A 13,183-nucleotide genomic window follows, 5' to 3' on the forward strand; every position below is an offset into this window, starting at 1 on the left:
TTGCTTTTTTCCTCGTTTTGTCTGACCTCGGCTTCATATTTTGAACCTGTGCTGCCTGCTCAGACTTTCTGATCTCATCTCTGTTTACACCTTTTGCACCTCTAACACTTTGGTCAGCTGAGGCAAGACCAGGGACTGCCCTGGAGTTTCACCTGGTGGCTACACTAATGGCCCAAGCCTATCCTCACCATCAAAGGGTCTATTGAAGACCAAGTAGTTACTCCGTTATGGCCCTGCAGTGCCTCAGTGGGTCTTCACCCACCACCATAACACGACATATGTCTACCACTTGTCATGTGGAGCCCTTTAATGAAGACCAAAGTGACCATGATAAGCTTAGCTGACCACCACTGATCTAATCCAAAATACTACATGATCCGATCACCTGAAATTGATCAACACTGCAGACTGCAGGGAATGGAAGTAGTCATTGTAGCGCCCATACTAGGCAAGCTTAAAATGTTGTTCCATGGAGGAAGAGAAGTCAAAAGCTTACAATATCTATTAAAAAGAGTCGGTAGGCAAATAATAGCAGATGTAGCAATCAGCTTACCGGTCGTAGCAGTTGAAGTCATCTAACCAACATCCTTTCTTCACAAGTTCAATGAAACCAGAATTATTCCTCCAAGATGCGTAGCAGTGAAGCCGTTTGTCCTTCTCACCATCGCACCGCTCCACCCCACTCTGGTTTGTTTTCTCGATCTCCCAGTTGACATTATAATAAATGCACTCACGAGGGTCCTCTTCATTGTGAGCATACCCTAAAAAAGGAAAATCGGCGTGGAGTTAAATACCTGCTTCTGGGTGCAATTACATTAGTGTGTACATTACTTTATCTTTTAGACAGTCTGCATACTATTCCATATAAATATTTGCATTGCAGAAAGAGGCCCCCGTGGGCAATGGAGAAAAACCGACATCAAACCAATAACATAACCTGAGTGGTGACAAGAGCGCTCCTGCTTCACTAACCTATAGAAACACTTTACAAGGCATCCTCATAGCTTATTAATCATAACGGTGGCAGTGAGGAATGCAACCATGTCAGGGTCCAACAAAAACGGATAGAAAGTAATAACTGTTCCCTTGTTTTTCTAAGATGACTTTTTTCATAGTGTGGAGTCTTATATTTTTTTAGAAACTGAAAGAGATTGTGTAAGCTAAAAAATGGAAACTAGCACCTCAAACATCATAAAAAAAACAAAGCCTGTGCAGAAAAAAAAAATATTGTTACACCCCTAGAAGCATAAAACTAAGATGTCTGCTTAGCCTACAAGCCTTTTTCAGATATGTCTAGTAGTAACTAGGCTTAAAGGGAGCCTGTCACCCCCAGGGCGTTTTTCAGTTAAAGAGCCACCTTCAGCAGCACTAATGCTGCATTCTGTGAAGGTGGCTCTTCTTTTTCTGACCCCTATTAACGCTGGAATATCAACTTTTATAACTAGCTCCTCATACCTGTAATGTGTCCCACAGGTATGGTGTCCCCCCCCCTGTATCAGCCGCCTACCATCCGTCCATCATGCCTGTCCAGTGTCTCGGCGCCGCCCACCATCTGTCCATCATGATGCCCCTGTGCGTCGCTGCATCCCTCTGTTTTGAATGCCGGAGCCTGTGCTGTGACAAGAGTTCTCGGGCATGCGCAGTGCGCGTTGCCCGAGAACCGACATCAGGCTATTGCGCCTGCGTGTTGCGGAGGCCCCAGATCCCGCCTAGCAGTGTGTTATGAAGGTCAAGTGAACCCACCAATTCCAATGGGATTGGCTGACCCTTGAATGTGTTGGTGGACACACGGATTGCGTAAGTGGAATTCAGCTGTCAGATCCTTTGGTCAGGAGAGAAGATAAGCAGCTCTTATAGAGGACGCAGGAATGCCCGGCCGAACAGAGCATCGGGAGAGTTGGAAGATGCAGATGTTGGCTGAATCATTGGTCATCTGAGAGCCAGCTTTAGATTGTACAGAAATTCTTAAGCCCCTCCATACACAGAGCAATGTTGGCCAAAGCCACCACTATCACCAGGTTTGGCATTCAAATTAATATGTATGGGAACGGCGGTCAATTGCCAGCGGAAATACCAATCCAGCATGTCCTATTTTAGACTGCCAAATATATTGTCTGATAAGTCGCCACCAACCATGTCGGGCAAAAGATGTCTCATTAAGAACACAGGAATGTTCGGCCAAACGAGGACTGCTGTGTATGGGAAAGCCGTCCGCGGTGACTTTCGTCCGAAAAGCAATCCAATGTATATGTCAGGCTTTAGGTCATGTCATATGACAGATACTAACAGTACCTGAAGCAGCAGGCTTTATCAGGTTTCAGCCACGGTGAAATTTTTTATATATTTATTTTTTCATTGTTGTTGACAGAACGTGTCATGGAGACTCCTTGCATAGCCTTCAACAAAGACGTAAAGGAAGCCTAAACTTCTAAAAGTTTACCTTAACGTTACTGCTCATTCTGAATTGATATAAAGACTCAAGCATATGGCTGATTAGGACACTCATAAGAATCTATAAGTTAAAGGAGATCTGTCTCCGAGTTTTGGCTACCGAGTCTGAAAAGCAGCATAGAGTAGGGGCAGAGACCCAGATTCAAGTGAAGTGTCACATACTGGGCTTGTGAAGTTTTTATAAAGTCACTTTCATCACCAGGATATTATTACTAGAGGGACTACTTGGCCTGCTGCCAGATAATCCAACCACGCCCCCATTACTGATTGGTAGCTTTCTGCCTATGCAGTGTACACAGAAAGCTGCCAATGAGTGGTGCGGGCGGGGTTATACAGACCTTAGCATTGAGAGAACTGCTGGATCTGCAGCAGATAAAATGATTTTAATCAAAACTTCAGCACACCGTAAACTATGTGATACATCGTTAGACTTGGGGGTCTCTGCTCCTACATCATACTGTTCTCAGATGAGGTAGGAAAAATCTGCTGACAGAGTCCCTTTAATACTGTAAATTTCATACAAACAAGAAGTACTACTTCTAATCAGGCAGAGATGTATCCGGTAACAAATCATTCAGGGGCAGAAGAATTGCCATAGGAAGTAGGCATCCCCCCCAAAGAAAAATGAAAAAAAAAAAAAAAAAGAAAGGAGCACAAAATTGCAACCATCATTGTAACTTTCGCTCAGCACGAGTGCAGCCCTCTGGTATAGGTTGGAATCAGAGCTGTGGAGTCGGTAAGCCAGACCTCTGACTTGACTCCTCAGTTTCTTTAGCTGACTCCACAGCACGGCTTCACTACTGAGCATGCACATAACGCAGCACAGATTCATCTCAACTAAAAGCCAAAATCCTTGTACGAGTTGGAGTCGATCCAGCAGCTTTTGAGATCCACTTGTTGACTGACCGGTGGGTTATGTATCTGGACTAACAATGGGAGTATATATATAGCTCCCGGTAAAGGGTTTCTACCACATTCAAATATTCAAGTTACAGAACATTAAACCTTCATTTATTTCAGCAGCTTCTTTTTCTGGGCTCTTAAAATTTTAAATGCTGCATTACTAATGCGGGGAAGAAAAGAAAAATCTTAAAAGACTTATTCTGTACAACTTGAAACCAACTGTGTATAATTTATGCAATCTATAAAAAGGAACCACTCGGTGAAAATGAACATAAATGCGTCTAGCTCATTGCTCAGACCTCACATGGTGCTAAGCTGGACCATTACTCCTCGTGTCCTGGATTTGAAGTGAAACATAACTTTTATGCCATCTTAGAGACACTTAGCTTTATTGAAAAACAGACGAGACTAAATGCTTCCGAGCCTCATAACGACAATTACAGGGGGAAAATAACCGGTGTAATGCTCGGATCATACAAAGGAAAAGCATCTGTCATCCTCCGCTATTGTGCATTTAAAGGCAAATACACTGCTCAAAAAAATAGAGGGAACACTTAAACAGCAGAATATAACTCCAAGTAATTCAAACTTCTGTGAAATCAAACTGTCCACTTAGGAAGCAACACTGACTGACAATCAATTTCACATGCTGTTGTGCAAATGGAATAGACAACAGATAGAAATTATTGGCAATTATCAAGACACCCTCAATAGAGGAGTGGTTCTGCAGGTGGGGACCACAGACCACATCTCAGTACCAATGCTTTCTGGCTGATGTTTTGGTCACTTTTGAACGATGGCTGTGCTTTCACACTCGTGGTAGCATGAGACGGACTCTACAACCCACACAAGTGGCTCAGGGAGTGCAGCTCATCCAGGATGGCACATCAATGCGAGCTGTGGCAAGAAGATTTGCTGAGTCCGTCAGCATAGTGTCCAGAGGCAGGAGGAGCTAGGAGACAGGCCAGTACACCAGGAGACGTGGAGGGGACCGTAGGAGGGCAACAACCCAGCAGCAGGACCGCTACCTCAGCATTTGTGCAAGTAGGAACAGGAGAAGCACTGCCAGAGCCCTGCAAAATGACCTCCAACAGGCCACAAATGTGCATGTGTCTGCACAAACGGTTAGAAACCGACTCCATGAGGATGGTCTGAGGGCCCGGCGTCCACAGATGGGCTGTGAGCACAACCCCCAACAACTTGCAGGACCACTTGGCATTTGCCACAGAACACCAGGAATGGCAAATTCGCCACTGGCACCCTGTGCTCTTCACAGATGAAAGCAGGTTCACACTGAGCACGAGACAGACGTGACAGAGTCTGGAGACGCTGCGGAGAGCGATTTGCTGCCTACAACATCCTTCAGCATGACCGGTTTGGCAGTGGATCAGTAATAGTGTGGGGGGCATTTCTTTGGAGGGCCGCACAGTCCTCCATGTGCTCGCCAGAGGTAGCCTGACTGCCATTAGGTACAGAGGTGAGATCCTCAGACCCCTTGTGAGACCATATGCTGGTGCTGTTGGCCCTGGGTCCCTCCTAATGCAGGACAATGCCAGACCTCATGTGGCTGGAGTGTGTTGACAGTTCCTGCAAGATAAAGGCATTGAAGCTATGGACTGGCCCCCCCATTTTCCAGACCTGAATCCGATTGAGCACATCTGGAACATCATGTCTCGCTCCATCCGTCAACATCACATTGCACCACAAACTGTCCTGGAGTTGGTGGATGCTTTAGTCCAGGTCTGGGAGGAGATCCCTCAGGAGACCATCTGCTGCCTCATCAGGGGCATGCCCAGGCATTGTAGGGAGGTCATACAGGCACGTAGAAGCCACACACAATACTGAGCATCATTTTGACTTGTTTTAAAGGACATTACATTTAACTTTAATTTTGTGTGTGACTCCAAATCCAGGCCTCCATTGGTTCATAAATTTGATTTCCATTGATGATTTTTGTGCGATTTTGTTGTCAGCACATTCAACTTTGTACAGAACAAAGTATTCAGTTAGAATATTGTTTTCATTCAGATCTAGGATGTGTTATTGGAGTGTTCCCTTTATTTTTTTGCGCAGTGTATATCTGGTAGAATAAAAAAAAATATAGATCACATCCTTTCATTTCCAGCAGATTAAATAACACTTCACTTCAAGATAAAGAAGATGCACAACTCAACAGTATGGAGGGATGATTTTATCCGTTAAATAACACACAACCTTTACCAGACATAAGAGACATCTGGCCAAAATTATGAAATTATTCAATCAGCTCTCAAAAAATTCTCCCACAGAAACAGTCTCCATGGTACAAAAGTACTGTACAAGTACGCAAAAATTAGATTGTGGACAGTCAATTTTGTTAACTTTGCAATATGCCGTTTGTGCATTTACATCTCAGCGGGGGTGGTCTCCAGCTTTAGACCTCTAGGAGGCAGAGAGGATATTTAAATGGAAAATATTTTTTGTCCATAACTCAATAGTACAAGGGAAAATAAGAAACTTTGTTAATAAATATTTTCTGAAAAATTTGCTTCTTTCTCCACTCATCAGTAATTTTTGGTCTCCTGCATTGATCGTTCACTCAAAAACTGCTGATAAGGTTAATCCAGAATTATATTAAATTTAATTTAATTTACTAGAGGCCAAAGAACTGACTGGAATATACATGCCAACTACCTGCCTGGTCTTCCTGGCGAAGATCTCAGCCATCACAGACCGCTCCTGCAGGCGATTCTGCAGCTTCTGCTGATGTCATGTTGACAGAGTAGCAGCTTCTCTTCTACTCTGTTGACAAGGCAAGACCGCCGAATGTCATGGTGATTGACACTGTAAATTAAGTCCTGTCGACACAGCATCCCGGAAGAAAAATTGCATTGTCGACGTTGAGCAGCTGACTTGACATCAAGAGCGGTCAATGACTGTTCTGAACCAGCGCTGGATAGAACAGGCAGGTAGTTACCAGCTAATTAGCAACTACCTGCCTGTTGCTTTCTTGGCTTAAGGCCCCGTTACACACAGCGATATTGCTGGCGAGATTGCTGATTTTGTGACACATCAGCGATATCTCTGGCCAGCGCGCATCGTTGCGTGTGGCAGCGGGAGCCAGTGATCAGCCGGTTTCTAAGTGCAGCGCGGATCTTAGAAACCCGATGTTTACGTTGAATACCAGCTTGCTCGCTGGTCCTGATTGCTGGAGGGGCTGTCTATGTGACAGCTCACCAGCGATCAGCCTAACGATGTCCCAGCGATCCCATCATGTCGTATCGTTGGTGGGATCGCTGGGACATCGTTATGTGTAGCGGGGCCTTTATAGTGAAAATGTAATTTAGCCCTGGATAACCCCTTTAAATCTGTTGAGCTTTTCTGTAATGCCTGTAAAAGTCTATGGAGAGGAGAAAAAGGCAGAGCACACAAACATGCTGAGCCAAGGCAAGGGAAAAAATGCTAAAAATGCTTGATACAAGTCACAAAGGCCAGAGAATAGCATTCTTACCCATGTACATATACAGGATAAGACCCGAAAATGTACTCCTATATTTTAAAGGGGTTGTGAGAAACTGAACAATTGATGACCTATCGTCCGTAGGAAAGATTAACAAATATGATATTGGTGGGGGGCTGACACCTTGCACCCCCTACCGATAAGCCGTAAACAGCACCGGCAGTTGAATACGGAGCTGTATCTCCCATATATGGGAATACACAGATTACCAGAGACAAGTGGTATGAGTTTTAAGGATTCGAAAACTACACATTTATACGTATCAATAATAGGTTTCACAATTTTGCCTTTTTCCCCGGCTAACGCTTAGCAGATGCCTCTTTACATGAAGTGATATTGTGCTGACAAACAATAACATTTGATTCTTCATAAAACATTTAAAAACGAGAAATGAGTGAATTCTCTCTACTGGACATATCTAGGACATTTGTAGCACAATTGTAACCCCATATAAAAAAATGTTTAAAAATTTCCCACCTGATTCTTCCAATCAATCATGAAAGCGGACAAGACTAGCCCAAATTTGGCCTTCCTTACCCATGGTCAAAAAGTCACAAAACTACGAAAAATGAAAGCCACCGTTTGTTCACGTGGCCGAGTAGCACGGGGGCCACAGACCTTTCCACCGATGCCTCCATTTACACAAATCCATTTGAAAAAATACATAACTACAAGTAAGTAGTTAAGAAATGGAGGCATTTATAGGAGAATTTCACTTCTAGATAAAAATAAACGCCGAGGTATTTTTTCATGGTTTTATGCTTATGGACTATCAAGTATTCTTAGGCTTCTGGGAAGGCACATTGAGATTCTGCCTTGTTTTATAACCCCGCTGGTGTCCAATAAATGTTTCCCATAAGAGAAGTGTAAAAACTACCGCGATAAAGACCATATGTTGTAATGGCAATGAAGTGCTTCGTAATCCATCAAGCAATTTACAAAAGCCAATAGAAGCCGAGCAGCAAACAAAGCAGATAACTTCTCTGCGAATTTGCAATTATTACAATGAATGGATGCATAGAACTGAAAATGGATTTGAAATGCTATGGAAAAATGTAATGAAAAGCATAAATTTTCAAGTTAGTGGCTAAAATGGTCAGTGCAATTAATCTAGAGTCCTGTAGGGGGTACTCTTGTATTTTTGTGGTGTTATACTAGCGGTTCAAACATGTAGGTTGGTATTGGTTTGTTTGGTTTTTTTTTCTTTGTTTTAAATACACTAATTTTATGAAATAATTATTTTGTCCAATATAGAGTATTATTTATTATGCTCACTTATACAGCTCTTTACTGATATGGGGCTCACAATCTACATTCCCTATCAATAGGTCTTGGGAGTGTGGGAGGAAACCGGAGAACCCGGAGGACACCAGGGCTGTGGAGTCGGAGCCCATTTTGGTGGAGTCGGAGTCATTGGAAATTGAGGAGTTGGAGGTTTGGGTTACCGACTCCACAGCCCTGGAGGAAACCCACAAAAACACAGGGAGAACATACAAACTCCTTGTTGGGATTTGAACCCTGGACCCCTGCGCTGCAAAATAGCAGTGCTAACCACTGAGCCGCAGTAAGGTTTATGCACACAATGTCTTACAGACTGAAGCATCTTTTCTTTAAGTCCCATGGGAGGAGTTTTGCGTCTATTTTGGCGCTTGTGTGTTTTTATCTACATAAAGTTGTGGTGGCTTGAATGATCAGGTCACTTCTTTCGAATCTTGAAGCGTTTAAATCGCACAGGCAATTCCGGAGAATCTTGAGAGTGAGCGGTCAACCACATGCTGTCAGGATTCAGACACCTGTAGTCCCAGAGTGTGGACTGAATACGGGAGGAACAAGACAACTGTTCCTCCAATGTGGATTTCATTTAATGGTAACCTGGGGCATAATTACACAAAAAACAAAAGGGGCTTTACTTTTAAATCAAACAAAGTTAACTTACCCTCACCTCATGACATGCATTCCCTGAATAGTTAGGCGTAAAGGTTCTATAAAATGTGTCTTTAAGATTAAAAGTGCCTTTAAAGGGGTGATCCGGAACTAACATTTATTTTAATCCCATATTTCTAAGGCAATCAATTAATCTCTTTTCTAATATATTTTAATTAAAAACTCCCTATCATTGCTACATGACCCTATTTTACAGATTTTATTTTTTTACATGCTTCTTGTATGATGATGATTCGTTTGATAACCCCTGCGTGTGCTGGGATACGCAAACAAGACGTCATCAGGGGGCAGTGGCTGCGGTCACTCCCGCTGCTTCAGCCCCAACACTAAAAGGAAGCTCGGCCTCCATTTCAGCGGCTGGGCTACTTCCTGCTCTACGAAGCATGTGTCTGTGATTAATTTCAATGCATGCGCAATAAGAGAGCTCTCTTGTCACCGAGTACATTTATTTTTAATGACAAGTGACAGTGCGCTCCCTCAACCGCTCTGATTAGAAGTGACGAGCCAGAAAAAGAGTGCACTGTGTGCAGATAGTAAGGAAAAAACCCAGTGAGCGGAGAGCAACCCCATCACTGACGACGTCTTCTTTGAGTATCCCAGCCCCGAGTACACTGGGGATTCTGAAATAAAATGTCCTCATGCAGTAAGTACGGTAGGTAAAATAAATAAATAAAACCAATAGCGCAGTTAGGGAACAATAGGGACTGTTTAAATTAAATATATTAAAAAAGGAGATTAGATTTTTAAATGAAATAGACATTTAAGATTAAAATAAGTGTTAGCTGCGGATTGCCTCTAAGCTATTAATCAACGGTGTATTAGTAACTTCGACGCAACTACGATTATTGCCGGTCTACTGTAGAAAGAGCAGTCTGCGCCTAGCATTATAAACCACAAAGAAGTTCAGAAATGAAAGGCAAAACTTTGCAAGTAATGTAAAAGCTGAGCCTTACGAAACATTTGCATCCACTGAATCCAACAACAGATATCAACTACATCACAAAGAAAACCTTGGGGACACAACACAAAGTCACATAATTAGTTCAAGCACTTTTTCTATTGATCCTCGGCATTGCAAACCCAATTCATTGAGAACTGGAGAAAAAAAAAAATGAAACGCTTGGAACTGCAGAACTGGAAAGATCAATTACTAGGAATCAATATTAACGTGAATTGCTCTGCACTTATCTCAAGACTAAAGCTTCCCATCAATTGTTATATCATGCGCACTACGGCAAATCTCTTGCAAATATATGATCTTAATAGTGCTCTCAGGATCTTTGTATTAACAGCACAGTAATAACATTTCTAATGGAAACTTTAGGTTAAAGGAGAACATAGAACATTATTTATAATAATACAAGTAATCTGACAACATTTTATTCAATGAATACAACCATCAATACAAGTTAACGGAGAAAACCTTCCCCAGGAATTGGCATCAGTGTAATATACTTTTACAAGATCTTGTTTGCCTGTTAAAACCATTTACCAATTTCCAATTATGGAATTATAACTTAAAAAGAGTGCGGGAAGACAAAACTGTTATCCATAGGGGTATATACGGGAAGACAAAAGTCTTATCCATAGGGGTATATACGGGAAGACAAAACTGTTATCCATAGGGGCATCTATACGTAACAGTTGGTGCCATGCAGCAATACACATAGCACCGTTTGTCAAGATCTGGTACGATGTCAGATTTTTGGCCTCGGTGGACATCATAAAAGGAGCAATCGCTGGAGAAGGACATCACAGTCGGAAAAATAGAAGGAACAAGGCGAAAAGGAAGACCGGCAACCCGATGGCATGATACTATCAACATAACGGTGGAGAAGACCCTGGTGGACCTATCTAGGCTGGCACAAGATTAATCTTCCTACAGATTGTTCATGCATTAAGTCGTCATGGCTCGGGATTGAGCTGAAGGCCACTAAAGAAGAATGTACATTACAGAACCATGTAATTAGCAGCCACTGACAGTTTTGTTTTTTGCACTCAGCCGTCAACAGTACAAGTACTCTCCCCCTGGGGGCAGGCAGCAGGCGGGGAATAGGGGGAGAGGCAGGAGAGCTGTAAGTGCAGCGCTTGCCAACTGCACTTGATGCTCATAAGCATACAATTTTTTGTATTGAGCTCCTCGAAAACAGCAAAACCGATTTCTACAAGAAAGCTAAGGATTTACTCAGCATGAAAGCGCCTTTATATACATGCCAATTTGTTTAAAGTATAAAATCTGGATGACAGGTGATCAGGCATTTTCACTGAAGAACACCCTTTAAAGAAGTTGGCCCCGATAAAAAAAAAAAAAGTCCACACTCACCTCCCGTGCTTGCGCCATTCCCGTGGTGTCAGCGCTCCCTCTCCTTGGGACTCCTGTGCTATGGTGACCCTGGTGCCCAATCAGCACTGGTGTCACTGTCCCCACCTCCTGTCGAAATGAACATTAAGTCATAGAGCAGCCTCAGCCCAAACTTCCTCTTCATGTTCGATTTGTCCAAAGGCCGGGACAGTGACACCAGCGCTGAATGGGTGCAGGGGTCACGTCACAACAACGGAACAGCCCCAGGACTGCGAGTGCTGACACCGCTGGAAAGGAGGCATCACGAGAGGAGAGTATAGGCTTTTTTTTTTTTTAATCGGTGCCAAACATTTAGATCAAGAAGGGATTGTCCTAGTAGTGGACAATGCCTTTAAAGAGAGGCTTAAAAAGAACATTTTTACTGGATTAATGACAACTTGTTGATCAGTGGGGGTCTGCTTGCTAGAGGTCCCTTCACACATAGCGAGATTGCTAGCGATATCGCTAAAGCAACACTGATTGTGTGACGCAACGGTGATATCGGTAGCGATCTCGCTACATGTGATACTTACCTCCGATCAGCCCCCCCCGTTGGATATCGCTGATCGCGCGAGAACGGGATGATCCATTTTCTCATCACCGGCTTCCTGCTGGTGCCGACGAGCGAAGCATGGACGCGGGCAGAAGACGTCAGCAGAGCTGCGTGTGACAGGTAAGTATCGACTGCCGACCGTTGCTGCATTGCTGGTGTGTCTGCCTATTTGGCAGCTCACTAGCGAGCATTTAGCGATGCACCAGCGATCCTGACCGGGTCGTATCGTTGTCGGGATCGCTGGTGCATCGTTAAATGTAACGGGACCTTAGGACACACACCGATCATCAGCAGGGGGAACTTTTATCCTGGTAGAATGGTGCGGCGGTGAGCACACCTGACCACTGCTCCATTTGTTCTCTCTCTATGAGCGATGTGTTTGTTTGTTTTTTTAATGCCGGAATAGAATACAGCAGCGGCCGGCGGTCTGACCTACTGCTATATAAAAGTGCCATGATGAGGGTAGAAATGAAATATCCTCATCTGCTGATCAGTGCGGGGCCCAACAGTAGGACCGCCACCGATCAACAAGTTATAACCTTGATAGGAACTTGTTTTATCTAGACAACCATGTTAAGTACTGTAATACTATAAAAATTAGATTTTTTTTATTAATCTAAAATACCTACTTTTTTCTCCCTTACCAAATGAATACTGGTCGGCAGGAGTCGGGCTTGGAAAGTTTGTTGCTCTTTAAATATAATTTTCTCTGAAAGTCATTTCATTAGGGGCCACTACAGTTGTTGCACCTTCTGGCATTAACATATCAGTCCATGTTCTTTTTTTTCATTGACATTACAAGTAATTATAAACAGCTGTGTAGACTTTTCAGGAAAAGAACTTAACAATGTTTCCCCATCAGATAACACATGTAACATATTAAATAAACCAGCGGCTCATTGTAGTTAATTTACTATTACATCAGAACAAGCCATGACAGCTCCTTATCGCAACCCGTAGGCAGTGGAGCTTGTATCTGCCGATGTCACACAGGCGTGCACCGGCAAGTCCCAGCTATTTCATACTCATCAGGCTTCAACATCTCCAGGCATCGAGAGTTTACAGAGCGCAGGCACAAATTACTAAACTTTTCTTATTTGGCACAGATTCGAAGAATAAAAAACTCTTTGGAAAGGTCAACTGAGCTCGGAGAGGTTAAAGATAGATATTATAGATGTCATGAGCGTAATATTCCCAAATGGCTGTCTTATGTTGAGTATAGGGCCTGAGGGCAGGAGCACAACCCAGAGCTTTACATAACATGAAAGCTAGAGGTCATGGCCCTTAAGAGAACTTCTGCATCTCCTGGAGTTTCTTTGAAGGCCATTTCCAGGAATTTTTGCTTTTCAGACACTATATCCCAAATCTATTGTACTAAAACTAATCTTTTAGAAAATTCCTAACGTATTTCCTTTTCTGTTTGACCCAAACATTATCCTTGAACATCAGAGGTAGAAAACCAATCTATTATCCGATACCCAAAGCTGGAAAT

At 43.1% G+C, this 13,183-nt stretch overlaps 1 protein-coding gene across 2 annotated transcripts in view; it reads right to left on the reverse strand.

The window, feature by feature from the left end:
• The window catches only part of ACVR2B (activin A receptor type 2B), a 177,597-nt gene that overhangs the window by 47,110 nt on the left and 117,304 nt on the right, over window positions 1-13,183 (reverse strand). For both annotated transcript variants that reach the window (XM_073581540.1, XM_073581541.1), the window contains one exon: window positions 554-761. In XM_073581540.1, coding sequence (XP_073437641.1) covers window positions 554-761 — 208 coding nt within the window. The remainder of the gene's footprint in view (window positions 1-553; window positions 762-13,183) is intronic.

This window comes from Dendrobates tinctorius, unplaced genomic scaffold, assembly GCF_039654945.1.
Source record: "Dendrobates tinctorius isolate UK_male_01 unplaced genomic scaffold, ASM3965494v1 ptg000070l, whole genome shotgun sequence".
NCBI lineage: Eukaryota > Metazoa > Chordata > Amphibia > Anura > Dendrobatidae > Dendrobates > Dendrobates tinctorius.